We start from the raw sequence: 27,100 nt of genomic DNA on the forward strand, positions 1-27,100 counted from the left end.
CATTGTGGGGTATTGAAAAATAGAAATGCATGTTGAAGGTGAACAAAATGTGGAAGGTGCCGAAAAACTTTCCATGTGTGCTTTATTTAACATTGGTCCTTTGGTAATGTTGTCTGTAATACTCTGCAGTGTAAAAGGAAGGCATAAATATTTTATTCCCAGTCACGATTTAATTACAAGTTTTAAAAAAACAAAAAAAAAACAGCTAAAAGTGAAAAACTTCATAAAAACTGTTTTGCATTTTTCTGTATTAAAAAAATTGGCATACAATGCGAGGGCACCAGATTCATAGACATTAAGACATTAAATGACATCAAAGTTTGATCGTTACACTGGTATTAGCTGCCATTCAACGGAGATTTTCTCTACATTCGCTGTTGACATGACTGAACAAAAATGATACTTGAAATTAGTTACGGTAAAGTCGCTTTGAGTAAATGGAAATCTGAAAATCTGAAAAAGCTTTGTGGGACGTTACACCAGTGCAGTACTGCTCTATGCAGTGGTTAATTTGCTATGGTTTGAGCGAGTAGCATGCCCGCCCCCCCCCCCCCCCCCCCCGCAAACATTTTACATCAGTCCGCCTCCTGTCAATAATCATCAGCCTCTTCCTCACTCATGAGGAGAGCAAACCTGTTGTTCATCTCATCGGTGTCTCTCCCCACTCCCTGAGCCCCCCTTCCACCTCCACCTCGTCCTCCCCTTCCTCTCCCCCCTCCCCTTCCCCTTCCCCTTCCCCTTCCCCGGCCTCTGCCCCTGCCGTTCCCCCTTGATGCAGCAGAGGAGGGATTGTCTCTGGAGATGCAGTCCCTCACAGCATACATCAGGAAGGAGTAGAATCGTCCAGAAGAGGGTCCTCCATCTAGCAGGGACTCGGCCGCATGGCCCGCTTGCAGGTACCTGAAGAGGCCGCACACCAACGACCCGCTGAACAACCTGAGAGACACAGGGAGGGGGAAGGAGGCAATAACAAAAAAAAAAAAAATAGAAATCAAGCAATGGAGTTTGTCACTTTCCCACAACAGTACCTGCAGATACAGCGTGTTTAGATGAGTTTACCCTCATGACGACCGATTAAACCATATTAGAAGAGTATATTTAAATTTTTCTTCAGCAATATAATGTGTTGGAGACAAGTTCCCTTGGAGAGTTATTTTTATGCAGTTTCAATGTGCTAAGCAACAAGAAGAAACTTCACACAGCTGCGTTGGAGGCAGAATAAAGCTCCAGATACATTAATATCAACATGTGTGGCAAGCAAACGTTACTGTATAGCCAAATGTAGGGAAAAGGTGAGATTTTCTGAGACCAACGTGGATAAATGAATGGAAAATATCTTGCCATGACAGCTGCGGGTCAGGCAGCGGCAGCAGCAACAGCTGATTGAGACACAGTGCACTCCAGAGGCAGGCCTGCCACTGGCTGAAACTGTGAGCCACACCGGCGTCCACGGGCCGTCTCTTCCCTGGTCTCAAGCGTTGCTGACTCAGCTTCGCCCACACGTTACGCTCTGCAGCCCAGTTTAGCTGCGGGACTGGAATATTCGACAGCAGAAAGTGACTTTTAGATGGTACATCTTAGTCTTTCTAACTTTGTGGAACTCGGTGAGAGATGCAGTACAACTCACCAGCGTGTTGGTTGTGGGCAGCTCTAGGCTGATTGCTCCAGGACAGCTCTCCATAAACCATACCTAGCACCAAAGCCTGCAGCTTCAGCTGTGAGGGATTGGTCTCGCGCAGCCAGAACCCCGTCACTGCTACGGCCAACTGGAGATGGAGGGGAACGGCAGCCAGGGAAGACTGCTTCACACCCAGGACTTCTAACAGGGCGCCGAGTCGCACTGCCACAGGAGTCTGGATAAAATGGAATTTACATTCAAATCACTTGGGCAATTTCTTAGAAACGCATGAACCCAAATCGATAGAAAATTGTCAATACTGAAAAATGTTCACCTGGTCAATTCTATCCAGCTGTATGTGGTTTCTAGGTGGAAGTGCCTCCACTTCACTTTTCTTCAAGGTTACGTCCAAGCGGTCATACTCTTCCACATAGATGGGTGCGCTGACAACCTGAGGCTGTCCTGTAGATGCACTAGCAGCTTGTCCCTTGCTACATGCTGCATCTGCAGGGACAATGTGGCCCTGACCCCGTCCTCCCCTTCCCCTTCCTCCCCGCCCTCTGCCTCCTCCCACGCCCTGCGTGCCGCTCACTTGATGTGCACCCCCACCTCGCCCTTGACCAGCGTTGTCTTGCGTCCTCCGCAGTAATATCCCATATATAGCCTGACGTATGGCCCTAGAACTGCTGTGGCTGCTGGCACACCTACTGTTCTCCACCTGTGCAATAAGCATGACCCTGCGCATCACCAAAGCATCAACCGCAAAAGGAGCCAACATGCCCTGTGCTGCAGCCAGCGACAGACAGTCTGGCAGCTGTGCTGGCCCAGTGGTCTGCACTGCTGGGAAAGCCTCACCTCCAGAGAACCAATGAGCCAGACAGCTTTGAGGATTGATGCTATATTCCTCCATACCTGCCAACAGCTGGTGGCTCAGCTGAGGGTTGTGTCCTCTCCTGCCCCTACCGCTTTCGTTTCCCATCAGCATGCCCAATTCCTCCAGGGCCTCTCCAAAATGTGAAAAGTTGGACAGCCAGACGAGGATGCCCTCGATACGGGGTCCTCTGCCTTTACCCCTGCCACACACTCCACTCTCTTCTAACATAGCACGGACTATTTCAGCTTCTTTTGGAACACAATAGTCATTACCGGTCAGGACAGCACTCAAAGCGAGCATGTTACTGCATATGCCCCCATGTGTTCCACGGAATCTGCTGGTGGTGTAGTGCCGAGCTGAGATGTAGCGGTGAAAGGCTTTCCCATTAAGGTTGTCCCAGTGGAAAAATTGGAATGGAAAGTATCCTCCTAAGATGGGAAAATAAAATTATATAGTTTATTACAACAAAACAATGCGATCCTCAACAAAGAGAACAAAATCTAATCAGCGCACACACCTGGAAGGTCGAAGATATAAAAGTCACTGTCGCTGCTCAGGACCGGACAATTCCAGTGGTGCGCCAAACATGCAATCTCCCTGTCAGCCTCGGCTGGGCACTGCACCAGCGGGACTCCTCTCTGGATGAGGACCTGGATGAACACTGGCCTTGTGACGATGGGGAGAATACAACCACCGCGGCCATGAGAGAGACTGTCCGCCTCCTTTATCTTGGACTGCAGACGCTGCCGCAGAGTCGCAAACTTCTTGTCGCTGGGGTCCATGCCTTATTACGATTAAATAAACCACAACAGAAATCAAAGATTTTTAGGAGTTATAGCTGCGGACGCACTTAGATTTCAAATTAACTTCTTTCTTCATCAGTTCATTCGATACCTGTTTGATATAATTAATTTATGAAAGAATTTCCTACATTCATAAAAATGCCTTATGAGATTTCAATTTAAACTTATGTAAATAAAAAAAGTGAGTTTGGGGTTAAACAGAAATATAATAATACACCAGGGAGAAGCCTTCCCCTTATAAAATTATTATAAATTACAATGATGCAACATTTAACCAAATCGAAGAAAAACAGAGTTAGGACATCTAAAGTTGAAGCGATTCAATGATTGCCTGGTGGCTGTATATATGTAAATAGCTTTTACAATTAAAAAAAGAAATGAAATCCGAATGTAAATACAATACACAATCCGAATTTGGAGAAGCATTAATATTAAAAAAAAAAAAAAAAAAAAAAAAAAAAAAACATATTTATGAACTGATAGTTCATGCTTTCAGTAGGCTGCAACTCTAAAGCATGCTTACCTCCGTCCAGGACCACATATGGCTGTATGTTGCATTCTGCCAGTGCAGAAAGGAACCGGACGAGCAGAAGAGTAAACGCATCGTAGTCCCCTCCATGCTGCTGATCTAACCCGTGGCTGAAGTACAGGCGGTAATACAGACTGCAGCCGTCAATTACCAGGCGACTGTCCCTGAACTTGACGTCTTGGAAGAAGTGTTTGTTCCCCTCCACGTAGGTTGTCAGACCCTGGACTCCCATTGGATTTCAGGTCCTAGAATGAAATAATGTTTGCGTGTTAACGAGTACATGCAGACATCAAGTTATAGAAGGAGACGGAAAAAACGCCATATTACAAACTGGGGAACACTCAGCTGCACGGGAATTTATTTTTAATTTGAGCCTGTTTTGAGCCTGACTGTCGGAATAACGTCACGCAATGGAAATTACTGTAACGAAACAAGTGATATATACATATAATATAACCGTACGCAAACTCAAATCCGATTTCCGAACATAGTTGAAGTGAAGCATTAGATCCCAATTGCACTAACCAATGTCACTACTTCCCGTTCTGGTTTCATTTCTTAGGATATTACAGTATTTCCCTAATGTTTCCTTCAAAATAAAGGCATTCGTTGGAACAATCGCAATGAATATACGTTTATATTCAATTTAAACGTTTATAAATGATAGTAAAAACGCGCACAAATAAACAAAATCATATTTTAAATACAGTAACCATCATAGGGCAACCACACACACCAAAAAAAAGCAGAATTGCAACTATCACGTTACGTATCGCGAGATACAGCGAGAACGAGAACGCTAGCGACCGCGCTAGCCAGTTTTGTTCCCCCGTTTGAGATTAATCTCGTTCTATTATGGCTACAATGTCCGGAGGAACAAACCTCGGGATTCTCGGGACAAGCCAGGCCAGCTCCGGAACATTCGCACACCGAAAAAAAGATAGCAGTCCGTCCGCTAGGTTCTGGGAGAGTCCGGATACTTTAGCCCAACTGGAGGTGGTGCGACAGTGGTTGGGGAAGCACCACAAAAAGGTAGCTGGCTAACTGGAAAGCTAACACGCTAGCCGCCCCCTAATAGCCAGACCGATAGCTAACACTGTAAACAAACGTCTCATGCTGGACAACGTTACGTTTACATTTGCTAACGCGATTTGTGTAAAGTTACACAGCTGTGCATGTTTATTGAAAGACAAAGCTGCTAATGTATTTCCGTTGTGGGGATTGATGCACCATCAATGCAGATGCTTAGATTGTCAGATTTTCATTAACCCCGACGAGCAAAAATTCTTCTCTCCTCATTAAAACGTATGTGTGTCTGTTAGCATGTATTGGTGGATGCCCCGTCTTGTCAAACTCTGGCTGCAGTCACCTTACAGCTCCTCCATTTCCAAGAGGATGCCTTTGGTCGACAGGCTACCAGTCCTGCACTCACCAAGCTGCCAGTGAGTCTGTCTCTTCAACTCTTTCCTTTGATTTTTGTAGGACTTAATGTTGTCCTGTGGTTCTTAATTAGCTACCAAGCTCCAGACGTCCACTGCTTACGTTGCTGTAATGTTTCGTATTTCCCTGTTTTAAAAAATCGTTGTCATCACTGTATTTTTGTGTTGATTTTATAAATAGATAACTTGATTAGCTCGACAATAGTAGTGCTAAATACTAGCCTATAATCTCTAAATCTTGGAGGTTGAAGAGGGTAAAAACTCAACGAGTGTGAAAAATAATATTTATTTTACCAGTAATTGATCTAAAGTGGAAAGGATGTTCAAATTTGTCACGTTAAAAAACACGCCAAGGAAAAGAAACTTCAAAACAGTGTTAATGTGTCAATTTCTTCCCAGGCTCAGTGCTTCCTGGACTTGCGGTCGGGGGGTGGACTCTGCCACATTCTCGGCACCGCTTACAAGTTCAAGGCTGAGCAGGGCTGGTGGGTAGCAATCCTCCCGTGTCTCTGCCATTTCACAGAACTGTTTGATTCCACCTAACTGTCTCTTTATATCACTTTGCTCCCTCTCAAAGGCGAAGGTTTGACTTGCAGAATCCGTCGAGAACTGAGAGGAATGTGGAGATGTTTGAAATGATTGAAAAAGCACTTCTCCAGGTAGCAACAACGCACATCCAAACACATACACGTACGTACACACACACACACCCGCCCCCAGTGAACTCTGGATTTCCACTTTAATTTTTTTTGACAACAGAACAGCTGCATGTCCCTTCCTGTGGTATATCTGGACCCTACACTGGACCCAGAGCTGACTAGCAGACTGGCTGGGATCATCATCAAACACCAGGTAAAGTGCTGCAAGTCAAAGGTCAAGTTTTTTTATATTGTCATTTTAACCATATATACCAGGTGCAGTGCATAGTGAGATGAGAGGATGTTCCATACCATGAAGACATAGGACTAAGCACAATCCAAGGAACTGAGCCTACAGTGTACATGTGCAAGATTATGCAGACAATACTCAGCAGTGCAATCTGTGCACAAAGGTTAGACCCACAGTGCAAGAATGAGAGACGGTACAAAGACAAACAATATAATACAGATAGTACAAAATACTTGGGAGACAATGCACTTATAAAAAGACGCAACACGACAGCGGAGAGCAGCGCCAAATAATGAGCAGACTAACACAGTACGAGTTAGGATGATTGTAAACATTGGACATATCAGCAGTAGAGTGTGTGCATTGTGTAAGTGCATACGCCCAAGAGGCTTAGAGACAAATGCACAGATGGTTAGAGATAGTTTAAACGGAGAATATGCTCAAATTTTGAGCGTAACAATAAATTGACACAGTGTAGCTCTGATGATGCAGTTCCATTTCAGTGCTTTTCATTCACAGTCTGTCCTTCCACAGGGCACCCTCACGGAGGACGCCACGCTTGCCAGTCATCACGTCTGCGCCTCACCTGCTTCTCCGGAGGAAGGTTTGTCTATTTACATGCGATTGCCAATGTTGTCATTTCTCGTACTGACTTGGCTTACAATACAATTTATTTTTCAGATGAGTGGATGCGTCCGGTGATGCGGAAAGACACAGATGTCTTGGTGCATTGGGGCATGCACCCTGACAGGTAACGCATGAGCGAACACACAGGTACACAGTAAAGGACAGAACTTGTAATCCTTGAGTGTGACCTCTCTTGTCTCTTCGTGACAGTTATGACAGTTGGCTGTCCTCGAGTGATGTTGAAGGAGAAGTCGAAGAGCCCCCACAGCTAGAAAGGCCACTAAGGGTTAGTACAGGAACACAAATATATAGAAAAAAACATCCAGTGATACCACTTATAAACAGTAACTTAAAAATAAATTCAACATGGCATCTTTTATTGATATAATTGATTGAATAAAGCAACTGTTATAATATGGCATATGTTCCTTGGTGAAACTTAAAAATATTCTCTTTCCGTGGGTGCGTGTGCTTCAGGTCCACGCTGGTTGGGTTCTGGACACGGATGTCTTTAATGAGTGGATGAATGAGGAAGACTACTACGTAAATGAGAGGAACCTGCCGGTCTCCTACCGTCAGCGCATTCACCTTCAAGACAACCAGGTTTGTGTGAAACTGTAGAGGCCCTTGTTTTGTTTCCTAATGATGATCTTTAGATTGATCCACTTTCACTCGTGATGAAACTTGTTCGCTAAAGTTGCACATTCTGCTTCTGTGGAAGTTGTTTTTTTTTTAGCTTTTCTCCTTCTGTCTGAATCTGCAGGACTCAAAATCCAACACATCAAAAAAGAGAAGACGATCCCCCTCTCCTCCCTCCACTGAAGGCAGGAAGAAAGGAAAGAAGGGGTGAGATACGACTGCTTCTTCCAAACAGGATTTTGGTGTTGCATAACGGTGCGATGTTTCAGAACTGATTTGTTTGTGTTTGCACATAGGAGGAGGCGCGGACAACAGGAAGAAGAGCCGGAAGAGGACCTGACCAAAGACATGGAAGACCCGACTCCCGTGCCCAACATGGAGGAGGTCGTTCTACCCAAGAATGGTAAAATGCTTCAGGGCTCAACTCGCACAATATGTGTAAAAGTCAGAAGTCATTTAAATATGATGCATTGAGCTGCTGTTTTAATTTCTCACTCTGTCTGTGCAGTGAATCTGAAGAAAGACAGTGAGAACACTCCAGTGAAAGGAGGAACTATGGCTGACCTGGGTAAGCTTGCTTGAGTTATGGTCAATGGCCCAAGAGAGTAGGAGACAGTTTTGGAAACGCTAACACATTCATTTTTCAACATATTCCCACTTAATTATACCGATCAGGCGTAACATTAAAACCACTGACAGGAGAAGTGAATAACATTGACCATCTTGTGACAATTCACTGTTCTGTCGTTCATGTGGATGTCACTTAGACATGTAGCACCCGCCTAGACCCACACCACTCCATAGCAATGGCACTCCCTGATGTTATTGTCAAAATGACAAAAAATTCTTGATTTCGGCCGTACACGTCTTTTTTTTTTTTTTTATCAAACTGTATGAATGGGCACCTTTTACTAGTGCTGTGGACCTCCTTGTATGATAAGCCCTTGGGCCGAATTTAGTTCTTGTTTTATTTATGTCTGTGTACTTCTCTGTTTCTCTTTTAGATGAGCAAGAGGATGATTTTCCAGGAAGGGTAAATATTTCTCATTTCCCCAGTTAAAATGTTTTGCAAGTGAATGAATCATGTAAGGAAGATATATTCACATTACTCTCTGTGAACGCGTGTTTAGGAAGATGAGGATGGAAGAGCAGAGATCCCTCGTCTGTCAGAGGGAGAGGACAGCATCACAGAACAAACTCACCACATTATAATACCGAGCTACACGTCTTGGTTTAATTACAACAGGTAAACAGTCACACACGTGCGCACAGACATTGATGCTGAAGTGTAAACCTTCATCATTATTTTAGCTTTACCCTATAATGACCGTTCTGTGCATGTTCTCCAGCATTCACTCAATAGAGAAACGTGCGTTGCCTGAATTCTTCAACGGAAAGAACAAATCGAAATCTCCTGAAATGTGAGTACTGGACGCATTCGGACGTAACCGTTACCTCAGAGGATGGATAATAACGCCTCAGTATGATCTTTCCCGTGCACTTGCAGCTACCTGGCATATCGCAACTTCATGATCGACACGTACCGCCTCAACCCCCAGGAATACCTCAGCTCAACATCCTGCAGGCGCAACCTGACTGGAGATGTTTGCGCTGTCATGAGGTATAACTTAAACGTGTGGGCGTTCGCTGTCATGCCCAGTCTGCTGTGTCTGTTAAATTGGGTGCAGGATGTAGGCGTTATGCGAATATGTTGGAAAATAAAATCCGTGAGCGTTAAGAAGGAACATGCGGTGTCGTTAATTAGAGTTCAGATTAAAGTTGCTTTTAATTATAACATGCTTGTTTCTTCGTGTATTTACTTTCTGTCATCCGCGGAGGCTGTTTATGCTGCAAGAGGTGGGAATTAATGCGAAGGTAAAAAATATTGTCTCTAGGGTTCATGCGTTTTTGGAGCAGTGGGGTTTGATCAACTACCAGGTGGACGCGGAGAGCAGACCTCTCCCCATGGGCCCTCCGCCTACCCCTCATTTCAACGTACTGGCTGACACGCCATCTGGGCTGGCACCCCTGCAACACAAGCCCCTACAGGTTTGTGTCGCCGAGGTCACGCAGAGCTCGTGATTTCAGCTCGGCACGGATTACTTTTGAAAATGTTTGTGTCGTTTGAAACACGCCCCGCTCGACTCCTGACATCCACTTTTCGTCTTTTCAGGTCTCGGCCTCGCAGCACATGTTGTATTTCCCGGAAAAGAGCAGAGAGAAACCGTCGGACTGCCAGAACTTCGGTCTGCGCTCGGACATCTACGCCAAGAAGCACCCTAAGGTCAGCATAAAAATGCAGAAAATAACAACCATGTATGACTGGTGTGGCCCATCCTCCTTATTGTGATTTAATCCTAATCTTTCTAGTAATGCTCTGCAATGCAAACACTAAATGAGCCATGAGTTTAATTATTCTTAAACTGTTACGACGTTTGCCACAGACTAAAGGAGCGAACGCAGGAAGGGAATGGACAGAGCAGGAGACGCTGCTGCTATTAGAGGTAAGAGTCATTTTTCTTCTTCCTGTCACGGCCCTTACACATGAGTCACTACTTTCCGAAACTGGAAAACGGTTATTTTTGATTCATGGGATCTTTTACAAAAAGCCCTGAAGTTTTGCAACTATCTAATCATCTGGCTTCCTCTTTGCCTCCCAGGCCTTAGAGGTTTACAGAGACGACTGGAACAAAGTATCAGAGCACGTGGGCTCCAGGACACAGGACGAATGCATCCTTCACTTCCTCCGTCTGCCGATCGAGGACCCCTACCTGGAAGACTCTTCGGCTTCTCTGGGCCCTCTGGCGTATCAGCCCGTGCCTTTCAGCCAATCGGAGAACCCTGTCATGAGCACTGTGGCCTTCCTGGCGTCCGTAGTGGATCCTCGAGTGGCGTCGGCTGCGGCGAAGGCAGCGCTGGGTGAGAAGACGCCGGGTTAATTTCACTGTGGTGTGAGGGGGGAAAAAAAGAAACGTGTGGTGACAGTTCATCTTTGTCTTCAGAGGAGTTTAGCAGAGTGCAAGAAGAATCGGCGGATAAAGGCTCTGAAACGTCCAACCAGCCGCAAAAACCAGGCAAGGCTGAAATACACACGCCTGTAATTACGTAACTCGGCTTCACTCATTGTCTTATTTGTAATGTAACCACTTGTTCTTTTTCCTCCCATTTTATAGAGTCAATGGAGCCAGAAAAACTGGAGTCAAACTCTAATCCCCTTCAGGTAATGCACCAGTTAGCACATAGAGAAAGTTTGCATCACGTGAGCTTGTGAGTCACTTCAGTTTGTTTGTCTACACGTACGTTTGAATCTGTTTCAGGTGCCTTCGAGGGTGGATGGGGTCAAAGTGGAGACCAGCGGGCCAAAAATGGAGGCGGAGCTAATCAAAAGAGAACATCCTGAAAACATACTCGCGGAGGACAGAGACGGTACGTTAATGTGCGCGGTGCGGTAAATATGTGCGGTGCACTAAGCGTGCGTATGCGGGCGCAAATTCCAGCATTGACAAAATTCCTCTCTCGTTCCAGGAGGGGGAGACGACGAGGAGAGCATGGACCGGCGGGAGGTGGAAGGGGACGAGGGAGGGAGGGTGATGGAGCTGGATCTGGTGGACGGTAGCGTTGCCACGGCAGCAGCATCCGCTCTGTCCTCAGCTGCCACAAAGGCCAAGGTAGAGCCCACCCGCCTGCTCGGAAAACGGACCAATCGCATGAACATGAAAATGAAATGGTTGTCAGTATAAGTAGAGGCCGTTTTTTTTTTTTTTTCCCCCAGCTGTGTCACTTGTCTCCTAGCAACCAGAACAGGCACCGTCTTTGAGACCACTTGGACACTCCCTTGCCTTGCACATAAAATCGACATAGAATATAAAGCACAGTATAGAGGGGCTGCATATGTGGTGGTTCATGTTCTGTTTACAGCCATGCAGTAACATTGGCTTAATTCACTTGACATATGCTGATAGACAGATGTAGTCTGATATGAGACTGGTATGGGTCTTATTTTACTGTTAATAAGCACTAATTAAATGCATTTCAGTTAGCTTTATATAGTAAATCAGGTCCATTTATAACCTCAATTTAAGTCTGTTTTTTCCTCTTCGGTTACTGATACTGGCAAAGAGGTGTTCCCACCCACAGCCAAGGTCAACGACTGGGATAAAAATAGTTCCATCAAAAACATAAACCTTGAAACACTTGAAAGGTTTCTCTGACGTATCCCCCTTCTCATACCCCCCAACATCCCCAACGCTTTCTTCTTTAATCGTACTCCACTATCAGAACCTCCACTGTTACTCATTTACGCTGCTGGTTTTACTTCTTAATTCATCCTCTGCTAACAGTCTCTACCTTTCTGTTTCCGTTTGCATTCGCAGCATTTGGCCGCAGTGGAAGAGAGGAAGATCAAGTCCCTGGTGGCTCTGCTGGTGGAGACACAGATGAAGAAGTTGGAAATTAAGCTGAGGCACTTTGAAGAGCTGGAGACCATCATGGACCGTGAGAAAGAGGCTGTGAGTGGACAATGACGTCAGCCAAAACCAAGCACCATAAGACCTATCACGACTATCCCTTGCGTTGCTCATTGTTTTAGTCTAACATTTTCTGCAGAGTCTATGTCCAGAAGCTGTGGTAACATGTCTAACCAAATGATTAACTTAACTTGTGTGCGTCATACAGTTGGAGCAGCAGCGGCAGCAGCTCTTGTCAGAGAGACAGACTTTCCACACGGAGCAGCTGAAGCAGGCAGAGATGAAGGTCCGCCAGCAGAGGGAGCAGCAGGGGCAGCCGGGTTACACAATGCAGCATTCAGGTGTGGACACAAGCAGCCATAAATCAAACACCCTCCCAAGAAATGACACACCCACAATTCAGTTTAACCCTCACATGACACAGACGCATATCGACAAACTAAAGCGTATCAAAAGTTAATTGATTCTTAATTTATACATCGCTGTTCATTGATGACCATGTTTTGTCCACAAAGAGCTCAACATGTTTTATTAGTAGAGAAGCAATCAACACAATTTGTGATCATCTTACTTCTTTAAAGTAGAAAAGGAAAGAGAAACAACATATCAATCCTGATGATACTGGGACCACACTACAAACAGAAGACCACTGATTTCTGTGATTGACTCCGTAGAGTATGTAGAAACAGTTTATCAGAAGCCATTTTGGATTGACTTTTGCATGTACGGTGGCTCTGTCTGGACAAAAAGTCTATTGGTGGATGTGAACACATCTTTAAAGTTTGCAATGTAAAAATGTAACAATATTCGGGTGAGAAATGCAGGCTTGTTGTGCAAACCCTTTCCTTCTTCCCCAGGCCAGTCCTTGCCCAATCGGATGATGCCTGCTGGGGGAAACGCCCAGCCGATGGCCCCTCGACACCCTGGAGCTCCCAATGGCATGTGTGAGTATTTTCTACTATTGTTAAACTTTTGATTTGATCCCGCATATATAATAACACAATCCTCTTCTGTTCCTGTCTCAGACCCGTCCTCACAGCCTGATGGAATAGCACCGGCTCAGACCGGTCCTCCATCGTCCAGTCACAGCTGAGCCGTCCAAGAAACACGACCCACACATACACAAACACACACACACGCGCACACACACACACATGCACCACTTCCAACCAGAACAACGTAGCTCTGGTAAACGTTCTGGAACAGCTGTTTTAAAATTGAAGTCTGTAGCTCTTCATTAGTCACATGTTTTTAGACTGAAAGCTTCACAAGCACATAAACACAGTCGGTGTGTATTTGGTCAGCAGCTCAGTCCGTCTTCTATCTGTGAAATATTTGTGCTCTGATGTCAGAGTTGAGAAATCGGCAGATTGAACTCAACTCATTAAAGTTGCTTTTCTATGAATCCGGTTGTTGTTTTATTCTCTGTCCTTGTTCAGCCCATGTTGTGTCCAGTCCAGTCAAAAGTTAAACAAACCAAAGGTCATTAAGTATCTTTTACTTTCAGTTTTCCATCAAAGAATATTTCCACACAGTACGTCATGGGAACATTCACTGCTGTGTGAATAGGGACTCATCTTTCTAGTAGAGCTAGAAAGCAGATTCTCACAGTTCAGGTTGAAGATATTTTAGGTCTCCAGGAAACAACCGGAAATCACAACTGAAGTCACCAGTGATGGTATTAATGTCTCTTTATTTTTAATCCAGTAAGCATTTCCAGTGGTCTGCATTTAAAGTGTTCTACTCCTACAATAATTTGACAGTAAAGTGAGAGAACACAGTTGTTATAATCCCTTTATTTATTAAATCAGCATCTTTCCCAAAAGCAAATTAAATACGTTAGCCCACATTTATAAAAAAAAATAAAAAATTTGATTAAAGTACAAGTTTGGCCAAGTCCAGTTAAATCATCTTTATGCATTCGGAATTTATTTTCTTATTGTCTTCAGCTGGTTTCTGCTTCCTCCTCACAGACGTACAGTCAGCTGTATCCCAAAGTCTTCTAACTGACACGTCGGCTTAGTTTCAGTTTTGATGGATGATATCTCTGGATAAACAGGGAGAATTATTAATATTAGTATTGTTACTATTCAAGAATACACTGAGGGGTTTTTATACCAGCATCTATGAAAATAATTAGTAGGCAAGGTGCGGTAACGTCATAATGTCTACTTCGAACATGCTACCTAGCTTCTGGAGCAGTACTGTAATATTTATGAACAGGTTATGAACGTTAATACTAAAATGACAGTACTCACAGTTGGACAGGATTGTTGTTGGTAGTCATGCTCTGTTGGTACAGAAGTAACCTGTCTAGGTCACACCTAGTTCAGTGGGTTGTGCAGTAACAAAACAAAAACTTTCACCTTCACCTTTGATTATCACCTCTAATAATAAAATTTATCTTAATAAAAATGCAATGGAAATTATTTAGTATACATTTACCCCTAACACAGATTTACACCCTTTAATTGCACATTTAGGCCTTATTTATACAGCCTGCTGTGACTCAGTTATAATTCTTTCCCACGGAACTGGTTGTCTTGTTACCTGCAAAACAAACAACAAGCCAAAAAAAGTTGGAAGTGTCTACACTTTCCAAACAAATTTAGAAATAAAAATCTTTGATAACTTACCAGAAATTGCAAATACTGCAACTGCTGCGGTTGCAGTTGCCACAACTCCAGCCAGAGATACAGGGGTTGATATCTTCACAGAGTCCACAGACACCTTACTCCCAGATGGAGTAGGAGTGACCGTAATCCCGTTTCTAAAATAAAGAAGGAATATGTTCAAAAAGTGTGTTAACTAGATTATTTGATGGCAGTGGTTGTTTGTGCTTCCATGGGTGTCAGAAATTAATCAAAATCGCTCCTTTGTCTCAGTTATTTTCACAGTGCTCATCATTTAGAAGTTAACCTGAGCAGACGACGTAATGTGGAGACGAATCCTTTTCTTGCTCTTTCTTTCTTTACAAATCACTTACATTTAGTAAAGAAAAACGAAAACAAACTTACATATCCATGGCAATCTTGAAAGCTACTTTCTGAGCAGTCGAAGTGTTCTCTCAGCAGTGCGCTCCTTCCTTTTGTTACATGTGCCATATGTCTAGCTCGTTAAGTTGACTAGATATTCAAATGATGCTTTTGTTCTTTCTCTCAACAGCATCACAGTGACTGTGTTTTGGTTTCTCTTTACTTCATGTAAATCTCAAAATTGTTAAATATCCTAAACCATTCCCACAAGCTTCTCTCTCTGCCTGAAAGGATGGGGTCTTTAAACCTGTACATGGTGTTCTTTTCATGGAGAACAAAGAACCATGTGAAGAAGCCTCACCTTTTCCTGTAAATTGTTTGCTGAGTGTATGACATACAAACTAGTGGCTAAAACCCACCTTACAATAAATGATTTAAAGGGACCTGTCTGCATGTGCTGCTCTGTTCTAATCGACAACCCGTTGAGTTAATGAAGTCCCTACACCAGATTGTTGAAGTCCTTAAATATTGTTCATGGTCCTTCGAGCAGGATAAGATTAATTCAATGAATGGAGCACAATCATAGAGACATCCAGTACGTTCTCAGAGAGTCCCAGTTATCTGGCAGACTATCGAACATGTCCCAAGTGGGCCCACAGAAGCTAATGTTGTTATTCCTCAGGTCTTCAGAGTCCCATGCTGTCCCTCATCCTTCGGAGCCTCTAGTTTGAGCTGACCAGGTTCAAGCACCCGCTGCCGAGAAAAGCTCAGCACAGCTCACTCCCCACCTCACTGCTAATGAAGAAGTGAAAGGAGAAACTGTCAATATAGATATGGAAATTATGGAGGGATAAATAGAGCAACTTGAAGGCCCGATCTTAAATTTGGGTGTACAGAATCTTGGGGAGAAGCTCGAGGGCCAGTTTTCTTCTGCTTCAACTCCCTCTTCATGTTCATCTCGTTCATTAGTGGACTTTGTCTGCACTGAACATTCCCGGGGACTTTGTGACTATCAGACCCCTCCCTCTATAGTCAAATATTTGCATGGTGAGCTACATCACATTTCCCTGAGTATCATCCTGTGATGAATCAACCTTTTCCACCACTCCCTGGTGCTCCTGTCCCTACACCTTAAGTTCTTAGAGGAAATGAAGTTAACAGTATTTGATAAATGCTCTTATCAAAAATAGATAACACACATGGCAAATGTTTTCTTTTCTATGGCTCCAGTCGTTGTATTCACCTGTATTACCTGGTTCAAATCAAAGGTCATAGTATATTTTACTTTCAGTTCTCCACAAAAGAACATTTCGACACAGTATGTCATGGTGGCACATTTGTGTTTCATGAAAAGACATCGTCTTTTAATCACGGCCAGAAAGCAGATTCTCGCAATTCAAGTCGTTACATTTAAGGTTGAAGACTTTTTCGGTTTAAGTTCAGTCTCCAGGAACCTGAAGTGATGGTAACAATGACCCTTTATTTGTTCATTTTAATTATTAATTTCCAGTGCTCTGCATTTAAAATTTCCTACTCCCCTACAATAGTGTGACTGTATAGTGAGAGAACACAGTCATTACAATTGCATTGTTTATTACATCACCACGTTCCCCAAAAGCAAATTATATGTCCACATTTAAAAAATATATTGATATTAATATGTTGATTTGATAAAAGAATATAATTGCATATAAATGAAAACTATTTCATTGGCATACTTTAAAATGTCCAATTAGCACTTCGAAAACTGAATACAAAGAAATAATGCCATGGAAATTATTAATGATTTACACATTTTAATTGCATGCTTAGCCCTTATCTGTACAACCTGTTGTAACTCACATATTTGTGTGACTCCTTTCCTGTCTTGTTACCTGCATAACAACCAACAAGCAGAAAAAAAAGAACATTTAGAAGCGTGGACGTGTCCCATTTTCTCACGCTGCATTTCTCATGTAGTATTTGGGAGAAAAAAATAAAAATCTTTTGATTACTTACCGAAATTCGCTACTGCTGCAGTTGCCCCATTTCCAGCTCCAGCTATAGGCATGGAAAATGTGGGCGTCTCCGTGTTAACTAAAGCTAATCTAAACAAAGACATGAGTACATTTGAACTGTTCCCCCAAAAGCAAACCTTGCGCAATGACTGACCTGAGTAGAACTAGCAGAAAAACACTGTTTTATGGGTGTATCTACAATCAAGATTTCACATCTCAACATTGAACCTACAAAGACAGTCCATGAAAAACTGAATAGATTGTTCTAGCACTAACTTAGATCCAAGTAAAGGCCACGGTAAGCTTATCTGGGTGCTAATATAATTTACTAATTTATTTGAATGCATTCAGTTTATGTCGCCTGTGTCAATTAATGTCGAAATTTGACAAACTTTAATATTTATCTTGGACGGACCGTCTTTTGAGTCAGAGCAACACTTTAAAACTACACCAAAGTCAAAGGCAAACTTTTTGTTTTAAAAGAAAAAAAATGGAGTGGAAAACTATTCTTTTATGGACAGTATAATTTAATTAACTTATTTAATTCTCTTATTTAAGAGTCTGAATGTTCTACACCAGCGGTCTTGAAGCATTTTCAGGCCAAGGACCCCAGAGATTAAGTGACCCCCTTCCTACTATACGTGTTGTATGTTAAACTCAACCTAGTGCTATTTATAAATATACATTATCATCATCATTTTGCATTCAATATTAAACAATTCAAGCAACACACAGGTTCAAATATTATTTTTTTTATTTTTAAATTTTTAATTTCAAACATGTGCAACAGTAGGGTGGCCCTGCAACTACCGTGCATGACCAACAGGTATACACAGCTGACAGATAAAGAAAATGATTGACTCTCTTGGCCAATTGCGGGGAATGTACAGCTTCGTGATTGACTCAGCAGAGATAAAGTGTACAGACTGAAAGATAACGTCTTCTGCCTCCATTCATCCCTTTACGAGAATATGTTGGGTTCATCTATTGGATTCATTTGTGGGGGAAAACTGTGGGGGAACATTTTATATATGTCTGATCAAGCAAAGATTTAGCGACCCCCCTGCAGTACCTCTGCTGACCCCATGTTGAGGACCTGTTCTACACTGAAGACATGTTTAGAATACTTTTACTTTCTGTACACTGAGTGCACTGAACAACTTTTATGTCAAACCACAGACATGTTCAACAGTGAGTCATGAACTTTTTTTGGTTTTGTGTGCCAAATTCAAACTTCAAAACACATTCTAAGCTCAAGGGCTTGTTGTCATTGGTTATCTTTCATCTTGTCTTCGCCCCTTCTATCCTCCCTCACAGACAGGTAGCAAAGTGTCAGTAACACAAAACCATTGAATCCACACACAAGCCTCAGGTCCATTTTGACCACATCAGTGACGTTCAGTGCAATCACTCCTATAACCGTCTGGGTGAATTCACTGCGGGGAAAAGAAGGAGGACTGCTTAGAGGAAAGTTTTAGAAACAGAGGTGTGTCTAAGCATGATAAACTAAAGCAGACTCACCCTTGAGAAGGTTTTTTAACCAGCATGAATCCAAACAAGACCAGAGAGGCTATTATTACCACGGTCAAAGTATCACTTGGTATTACTACATTTGCTGCTTTCACAGACGCACCGCCTCCAAAACTCCAAAACAGATTTTTTCTGAGAAATAGCAAAATATCGTTGCGATTTCAGCCCCTGATTTCCTTAAGGTGGAAACACATATTTCACATCTAAATATGTATAATATAGTGTACGTACAGAGAGCATGTACAGTGTGTCGACACTAACAGTTAAGACTAAGACTGTACTCACAGGTTAATTAGATTCATCCTCTTGAAAGAAGATTCAGCAGTTTTACTCAGGACCAGTGATACTCTGGTACAGTTATTCCCACTATTTATCCTTCTGTAAACATGTGACACGTCAGGTGTTCTTTTTTCCTTCCAGGACAAAGTCTGAAGTCTGCCTTATCCTTCAAGTTTATGATAAACATCCATACATACATTATCGACCATCATTCAGTTTAAAAGACAGACACCAGTTTATAATCAGCAAATAGAAGTAGAGATGATAATTTAACGTTACCATATGCAAATTATACAGTGCGTGCTAAGATATCCACATAGAAGAACATTCATGTTAATCAAATCAAAGATTAAGCATAGTATCTTTTATTTTCAGTTTACATGAAAAAACATTTCAACAAAATGTTCTAATATTCAGCTTGTGTTTTTTCTTAAATTAATCAAAATCAGTGTTTTCATGCAGGTGAATTCAGAAGTCTGAGAAGCTGATCTAGTTTAAAGAGAAATGAGCTCTTGAATCCATTTTAGCACAACGTTCCAATATAAGCTACAACCCTCCTGTTGTTTTATGCTGCTCACAAGGTGGACAATGTTTCTTAAAACTGATAATTACTGATTTAGTCTCCTTTCTCTCTGATCTTTCCATCAGAAATCTATCCAAATAGAACGAGCGCTATAACCACTTACGCAAACAGAGACATTTTTTATCATGTGAGAGTCCTCTCATTGTTCCTGGTTCGTTTGCTCTGATCCTTTTTTTATATTGGTTGATTTATTGGTGTTTACAGCATAAAGAAAACATATACAGAATCTCTGCTCTCATCCTTTGATATGACTTTAACTATGATGGGTTGTCAGGTGTGACTGAACCTAGGTCCTCTTTCTTTTTTCTCCTTGAGAATACAAATGTTGTACATTTTCACTTTCATTTTTTCCATTTAGTTCACTGAGTGCATAGACATAGAAGTCTTTATTGTGCTTAGTCGCTGAAGTCCTCTTTATCCAACAACAGGGCCCATTTAATCAAATAAAAAAAATAAAAAAAAAACAATATGTTTTTCCTTTTTCTTTATTTCAATTTCATAACCACCTTTTCTCTCTCTTGTCCCTGTCCCTTTCTCTACCTCTTCCTGCCTCACCCTGCCTGCTCCTCCTCACACAGACTGTCTCACGTCTGTTGTTAAGATTGCTGATTTGAGGTATGGGCTCAGATTACGTTGTGTTGCTTTTTCCAGAGAACTGATGGAGAACAGCAGGGGACAGCACAGTTTACAGTGTAAACTTTATACAGTCACATTGTAGAGACTCGTCTTTCTAGTAAAGCTATAAAGCAGATTATCGCAATTCAGGTCAATTACATTTAAGTTTGAAGCCTTTTTAGGTTCAAGTTAAGTCCCCAGGAAGAGACTAGAAGTCACAACTGATGTCTTCTGAAGTGATAGTAACAATGACTCTTTATTTATTTGTTTTTAGCAGCTTCACCAGTGAAGTCCAGACAGCCCTCTCCCCAGCCAGTTCCATAGGCTGACCCAGAGGGTTCAAGTACTGATTGAACCCTCTTTTCCAGCACCTTGGCCTAGATTTCCCCAGGGACACTGAGGAATGTGATTCCCCTATAGTTGGAACACACCCTCTGGTCCCCTTTCTTAAAGATGGGGACCGGACCACCAGCCCAGTCTGCCCAGTCTTGTGAAGTCTGCCTCATCTTATAGGTTTATAATAAACATCCATACATATATTATTGATCACCATTAAGTTTAATAGACAGACAACAGTTTATAATCAGCAAATAGAAGTAGAGATGATAATTTAATGTTACAATATGCAAAATATGTAGTATATACCAAGATATCCACATAGAAGAACAATCAAATTATTCCAATCAAAGATTAAGTATAGTATCTTTTACTTGAAGTTGGTCATGAAAGAAAAAATTGACAAAGATTAACAACTCTTGTTCTGTCCAACAATTTTCACCTGGTTAAATATATTCACCTACACAATAATGTGTTCAGTGCAGCTAACATAAGTGATTACCTGCTGTAATTAAACCAGAAACAACTCTTGAATAATAATCGACTGATTTCTAAAGCTTATTGTGCTAGTCTGATTAAAAGATGAAAAGGCAGTTGTATTTTTTATGTTTTTTTTTTTTTTTTTTTTTTTTTTTTTCTACAATGCAGCTAAAATCAACAAAATCACATTTTTCCATCTTTGGAACTCTCATAATTATGTTTCCTTCCCGTGAACTGTGAACTGATTTCTGGTTCTTCTTTACAGACACGAGACCAAAGGCAATCCACCCATCAGTACCGTTTCTGTTTCACTGGAAGAAACAAACAAACAAAAAAAAACAAGAGCAACCATAGTAAATTCAAGAATATGTTCGAAAAGCCACATCTATGAACATAACCAAATCCACAAGGTGGGATCAGTGTCATAGGAGCAGTATGGCCAGGTAGTAATATGCACAGAAAATCCAACCATAATTGTTGTTGTTGTCGTTGTCGTTGTTGTTGCAGTTATACTGAGGTGATCACTGAGGAGATCTGTGATCCTGACTTCATTCAAAGTAACTCTTTTTCATTTAAACTACACTAACATTAGCTCACAGTCAAAGGTATTTATTATTTATAATGAATTGGATCAAAAACTTTTTCACTTTTTCACAATTTTTTTTTAAAAAAGCTCTACAATTTATAGCAATGAGGAAGCAATACAATTACAATCACTTACCATATTTGGAGAGTACGTAGCCTGCACCTACACCTACACCTACGATAACTGCCACTGCAACCAAAGCAGGGGTTGATATGGTGACAGCCTTCGCCGCAAAAGTGAACGCTGTTGCTGTAATTGTGACATCCTTTCTACAATAAAAAAAAAAGAAACATGTTCAAACACTTACCGTGTGTTTTTCTTAAATTAATTAAAAATCAGCGTTTTCATGCTCCAAGGGATTAAATGAAGCAAAATCTTTCCCTTATGTCATTCCTAATTCAGAAGTCTGAGAAGCTGATCTAGTTTAAAGAGAAATGAGCTCTTGATTCCATTGCAGCACAACGCACCGATATAAGCCACAACCCTCCTGTTGTTTTATGCTGCTCCCAAGACGGACAATGTTTCTTAAAACTGATAATTACTGATTTAGTCTCCCTTCTGTCTGATCTTTCCATCAGAAATCTATCCAAATAGAAAGAGTAGTATAATCACTTACGCAACCAGAGACATTTTTGATCATGTGAGAGTCCTCTGTGGTTTCTATCGTTTGCTCTGTTACTTCGATATGGCTGGAACTACGGGTGTGGCGATTCCCGGGACTTTCTTTCTTTCTTGACAATACAAATCGTACACTTTCACTTTCATTTCCTCATTTAGTTCACTGAGTGTATGAACATGGAAGTCTTTATTTTTTTTAATCATTGAAATGCTTTTATCTAACAATGGCGTCCATTTAACCACACAAACAAAAGAAAACACGTTTTTCCTTTTCCTTTATATTTGTTATTTAATGTTAATTGTCAATCAAGTTTCTCCGTGTCGGTTTTGGACTAGTCCTACGTCTATGTAACTCTTGTGTGTCTTGTTTGTCACGCAGGTCCTGGCCTTAGTTTCCTTATTGCTTAGTTCACTTCATTTTGAGTTTTGTGCTCTATATTTCTACATTTCTTTTTATATTAGACCTCATTATTTTTGTTGTTTTTTCTCAGAGAAATCATGTTTTCATTGTCATGTTTAATGGGTAAAAGTATTTATAATCGGTCCCCTGGATGTATGGTTGATCACTTGAATGCATCCTTTATACACAACTTTTCATGCCATAACCGCAACCTCTAATTGAAGGCAGCAAAACTCAAATGAGTGTAAAGGTTGAAATGCCAGATTCCTGGTGGCACTAGTACACTGGACGGCAGTGGCTCTCTGTCAGCACGCTACACAGCAAATTGAGAAGAGTTGAATTCTTGGTGTTAAACTTACTTAAACTCTGATCCACTTACTCTTCGGGCACCCGAAGTCATTTTGCAGCGCTGAGCCACGGAAAGTTTACTCGTCGCGCTGTTACTAACCACCCGAACACCTGCTTGATGAGCTAGAGGTTAGCATGGTTAGCATGCATGCCTGGCCTCACTGTAACATAGAAAGTGAGTAACGACAGTAAACGGTACGTTTGGCTTGACATTTTGGCTGAGTGAGACGAGTCATGCACTTTGTAACTATGGATATAAAACGTAATAAGATGATGCTAATGGTTCGGAGTTGCTAGCTAGCGTGCTAAAGTGGTGCTAACACTACATACATATATTGTGCCTTACTGTTACATGATCTCATATTTGTGGTGCAAGTTTGAAAATAAATGTTGTCATAAAACATGATAAGATGATGCTAATGGTTTAGCTAGCGTGCTAAAGTGGTGCTAACGTTACACTGTGCATTACTGTTGCATGTTCTTATATTTGTGCTGCAAGTTTGAAAATAAATGTTTTTGGACTGCCAAACATGCCTACCTTTTTATTTTACTAAAGTTTATTTTCCAAGTATTTTTTTAGGATTATATAAGAATTATATTGACACCTTTTAAGTGTTATGGGGGTACCACTTGTTAAGAAATAGTCCTCTGAGAGAGTTAATTGCTAACACTACATAAAAGTGTTTAAAAAAAACTAACACTGGTTGGTGTTAGGAAGTGTTAAATTTAACTACAAGAATAGTCAAATTTACACTAACTTAGTGTAAAGGTACCAACACTCGAAAAAGTGTTAAATTAACACTCTGAGGTGTGGACCCGTATAGACACTTTAAAAGTGTTAAGATCAACTCTTATGGTGTTAATTTGGGTATGCTGATTTTACTGTGTACTCTTTCTCTGGCCCTATTCATTTTTATGGCAAGATTGAAATTGTAGTACATAATATTGCACACATTAGGAGTGTTCACTGTAAAGCCTGACGGCAGTAGGAAGGAAAGACCTTCGTGAAGCGGTCTGTCACTGAAGCTGTTCCTCAGTGCTGTTAGGTCACTGTGCAGGGGGTGGTACTCACTGTCCAGCATGTACGACAGTTTAACCAGGACTTTCCTGTCACCAACCTCCCTCACTTAGCCCAGGGAGCAGCCCAGGACAGAGCTGGACTTCCTGATGACCTTGTCCAGCTTCTTCCTCTCCCTGTCTGTGATGCTGCTGTTCCACCAGACCACACCGTATAGAATGACTGATGCCACTACAGAGTCATAGACGGACTTCAGGAGTGCCCCCTTCACTCCAAAAGCCCTCCGTCTCCTCAGGAAGGTAGATTCTGCTCTGTCCCTTCTTGTGGAGTGCTTCAGTGTGGTGAGTCCAGTCTATTTTGTTGTTGTACTTATAAGAGTCCACTTGCTCAATGTCCATTCCCATAGCGTCTGCTGTGATTTTGCCCTAGGACACAGCCTCCTCATGTGTGCCCTTATAGGTCACAACCGTCAAACTCCTGAAGAAGATAACTTGGTTTGTCAGCTAAGCAAGGGAGACAGTTTCCTGCAAGCTTCGTGCAATCAGAGTGAGGTGCATTGATTCAAACTCACTCTACACATCTACCAAATACACCCTGCCAATTTGAAGGTCTATTAAAGCTCCGCTTGAGGGGCCCTGGGAAGATATTTACTCATCACAATCTAAAAGCTGCAAATAATTATGATCTCAAAGCTCTGGCACAAAATTCTGCTGTTTGCTGTTGGTTGTGCAGTTGTTGTTTGGATTTCTCATCTCCAATATCTATTGTTCCTATCCTTAATCTGAACACATCTTTCACCCAGTCTATCAAGATGACCATCCTGACCATGCTGCCACCTGCAGGTCAGTTCAGACCTTTAAACAGCTCCAAAGACTACACCATGCCTGACCTAGACATGGAGGTGGGGGCCTGGCTGGCTGCAGAGCAGGAACGATCTGAATTCAGCCCTAAAGTCGGTGAGCAGATCTCAGCCCCGAGGGAATTCAGCAGAAGACGTCAGGCAGGAGTGAAATCTTCCATTGTCTCTTCCAACTTTGGAGCAGAATTATGTTCAACCCGTGGGTTTTATCGGCAGTAGCTCACGTACATGTACCATTATTTACTAGAGTTATGGCACACAGACTCGCCCTATGTCCAGCCTTGTTAAGTTTGGCATCATCAAATGCCCCCCTCTAAGCCCCCATTAGCTTCTCATCTACTACCACTTCTCATCGCTAGGGTCGCCGGGTTTGCTGGAGCTTATCCCAGCTGTCACCACTCAAGAGGCGGGGACAGGTCGCCAGGCTATCACAGGGCCAACATATAGATATATATATAGCATTCGCTCTCACATTCACACCTAGGGTTAATTTAGAGTCACCAATTAGCCTAATGAGCATGTCTTTGGAGGTGGCAGGAAACTCGAACCCGGACCTTCTCGCTGGGAGGCATCAGTGCTAAGTCTCTGTGCCGCCCTGCCCCCTTAGCTTGCGCCCCAAAAACATACTGTAAGTGCTAAACCTCATTTACCAATCCTTTGTGGAGCTGCATCCTTGTAGAACATCTCGCATTAAACCCTTCACCCGTTGCTGCATCAGTCACATCTGTCCAGCCTGTGATCGGCAAGTGGCCACCTCCTGTCTCTTGCCTGCAAGTTAAACCTGCACAAGATCCCTTCAGTATTCATAAGGTTGAGTTCATGAAGTGGCTCTAAAACACCAAAAAAAAAGACAAACTAAATCAAACATTAAAAAAACACACAGCCTGCGGCGCATGTTCAACGGCCCTCGCGAAGCCGTCTTTCTCTCTACAGGTTCCTGCGTCCCATGCATTATTGGTGCAGTCAGGTCACCGAGCTCAGCGTCTGCTTCCGAAAGATAAATCCCTGGTGGTCTTTTAAAAAAAACCCAGAGGAGGTCATTTAACAGCAATTACTGAAGCTTTGAATTCCCAGATCCCTAGAAGAAAAAAATGAATATACAATAACCTAGACTAGAGCTTTCAGCTTGTGTCAGCAAGAAAAAAAATACACTCAGGCTTTAGCCTCACATGCGTATGCAGACAGTTCAACCAAAGCGTTTAGAGGGGTGAAATTATGTGTCTGCTTTCATAGTTGATGATCTTGTAAGCTGTCAGATTCACCTTGTAAATGTCACAATCAACGCTTTCTCTTTGACGGTGTCCGTTATGGACTTACTAGTAAACAAATGTGAAGTGAAATACATTTTTTTTTGCTGTGCGGGATTTGGAGAAGAGCGCAGATGAGTGTGGTGACCTATAAGAGGTCCACACACCGTTTATTTGTGAGACATATTTCAGCTTTCGTGCATGCACCGCTTAAATGACTGCCTCTGTGTTGCCGCACGGTATGCAGGGGAGATGCTCTGGACATCCTGTCCACCCCTCGCTGTTCAGCACAGGAACAGGATGGAAAAAAAGAAAAAAACCCTCCAAAACAAACGAGGCCTGAGCACAACATGCACAAACACATGCACACACGGAGCTTGGCTTGGACTCAGGTGTGCTATTCTTTCCATTTTGGTTCGCGGTAAGATCCATCTGTTCATCCTGCACAAAACAACACTTCTTCTTCTTCTTCTCTTTCATCCCCTGTGCAGTCTATCCTTGAAAAGCAAAGTGGTGGAATTAATTCAGGTTCTGCGGACAGAAAGGATGTATGTGCTTGAGTGTATTTATCATGATGGAGATATGTGTGTTTGTGTGTGTGTGTGTGTGTGTGTGTGTGTGTGTGTGTGTGAGTGTGTGTGTGTGTGTGCAGGGGTGGTAGGCGGGAGCGGAAGCAATTTTGTTCTGCTCTGTTTGGCAGTGCATCAGGCGAACATTTTTCTGTTTCCCAATCTCCGCCACTCTCCCGCTCCCCCTCTTCAATGCTCACCCATCTCTGTCCATCCTCTGAGTCCCATCTCAACTCACCTTTTCTCTCTCCTCCACCTCTTCCCCTCTTTTCCCCATCCCTCTCTGTACCTCTGCCTGTCTCACCCTGCCCGCCTGCCCGCTCCTCCTCGCACACAATCCCTCACGTCTGTTGTTGAGAGTGCTGATCTGAGGTACAGGCTCAGATTAGGCTGTGGTGCTTATTCCAGGGAGAATTGATGGGGAACAGCAGGGGACTGTACACAGCAGCGGCTGCGATCAATTCACCCCTGATTGGGCGGGCAACGGGCGAAAGTGCAACGCGTTCACCGGGAACAGAATATTTGGTCTTAATTATACCGTGATGTATTTAACATCATTTCAGTGAGGAGGAGAGTGAGCTGTCAGCGCAGTGCAGGCCGTTTTGTTAACCGTTTTTGACAGAGGTGGAGACACAGAGGCAGGAACACGAATTAGTGTCACAGAGCCGACGTTACATGAATGTTTTTGGAAGCTGTTCCATTTAGGATGCTCGAAGGAAGGATAAAACATAGAGCTGCAACAGCAGGGTTAAAGGTGATGTGTTTGGGGTGTGTGCC

At 42.5% G+C, this 27,100-nt stretch overlaps 2 protein-coding genes and 2 long non-coding RNA genes across 7 annotated transcripts; 1 reads left to right on the forward strand and 3 right to left on the reverse strand.

Moving 5' to 3' along the window:
- Window positions 1–65: 65 nt before the first annotated feature.
- On the reverse strand, window positions 66–4,854 carry aste1b (asteroid homolog 1b). Of its 4 annotated transcripts, none has more exons than XM_047604577.1 (7): window positions 4,707–4,854; window positions 3,819–4,069; window positions 3,010–3,276; window positions 1,953–2,920; window positions 1,628–1,853; window positions 1,342–1,534; window positions 66–936 (listed from the first exon to the last, which is right to left on the reverse strand). In XM_047604577.1, exons 2-7 carry the CDS (start codon window positions 4,054–4,056, stop codon window positions 591–593), a joined length of 2,238 nt encoding a protein of 745 aa, XP_047460533.1. In that variant the 5' UTR covers window positions 4,057–4,069; window positions 4,707–4,854; the 3' UTR covers window positions 66–590. The 4 variants fall into 4 exon arrangements, with proteins under 4 accessions (XP_047460533.1, XP_047460534.1, XP_047460532.1 ...); XM_047604578.1 differs by lacking the exon at window positions 4,707–4,854 and adding an exon at window positions 4,350–4,569; XM_047604576.1 differs by lacking the exon at window positions 4,707–4,854 and adding an exon at window positions 4,287–4,569.
- smarcc1b (SWI/SNF related, matrix associated, actin dependent regulator of chromatin, subfamily c, member 1b) lies at window positions 4,600–13,288 on the forward strand. Its single transcript, XM_047604574.1, has 28 exons — window positions 4,600–4,856; window positions 5,147–5,266; window positions 5,663–5,748; window positions 5,841–5,922; window positions 6,023–6,115; window positions 6,686–6,755; window positions 6,833–6,902; window positions 6,989–7,064; window positions 7,256–7,381; window positions 7,542–7,624; window positions 7,714–7,820; window positions 7,926–7,985; window positions 8,422–8,450; window positions 8,548–8,663; window positions 8,767–8,838; window positions 8,925–9,038; window positions 9,313–9,466; window positions 9,591–9,701; window positions 9,862–9,921; window positions 10,078–10,336; window positions 10,420–10,491; window positions 10,591–10,637; window positions 10,735–10,843; window positions 10,943–11,085; window positions 11,791–11,925; window positions 12,092–12,224; window positions 12,741–12,827; window positions 12,909–13,288. Exons 1-28 carry the CDS (start codon window positions 4,680–4,682, stop codon window positions 12,974–12,976), a joined length of 2,859 nt encoding a protein of 952 aa, XP_047460530.1. The 5' UTR covers window positions 4,600–4,679; the 3' UTR covers window positions 12,977–13,288.
- Window positions 13,289–13,364: 76 nt separating this feature from the next.
- On the reverse strand, window positions 13,365–16,789 carry LOC125019664. Its single transcript, XR_007114104.1, has 2 exons — window positions 14,520–16,789; window positions 13,365–14,433 (listed from the first exon to the last, which is right to left on the reverse strand). It is a non-coding gene; the product is annotated as an uncharacterized LOC125019664 (long non-coding RNA).
- Window positions 16,790–17,113: 324 nt separating this feature from the next.
- Window positions 17,114–22,778, reverse strand: LOC125019665. The gene is made up of 5 exons (XR_007114105.1): window positions 21,881–22,778; window positions 21,400–21,533; window positions 18,671–20,989; window positions 18,377–18,517; window positions 17,114–18,291 (listed from the first exon to the last, which is right to left on the reverse strand). It is a non-coding gene; the product is annotated as an uncharacterized LOC125019665 (long non-coding RNA).
- Between the last annotated feature and the right edge of the window lie 4,322 nt (window positions 22,779–27,100).

Source organism: Mugil cephalus, chromosome 14 (genome assembly GCF_022458985.1).
Source record: "Mugil cephalus isolate CIBA_MC_2020 chromosome 14, CIBA_Mcephalus_1.1, whole genome shotgun sequence".
NCBI lineage: Eukaryota > Metazoa > Chordata > Actinopteri > Mugiliformes > Mugilidae > Mugil > Mugil cephalus.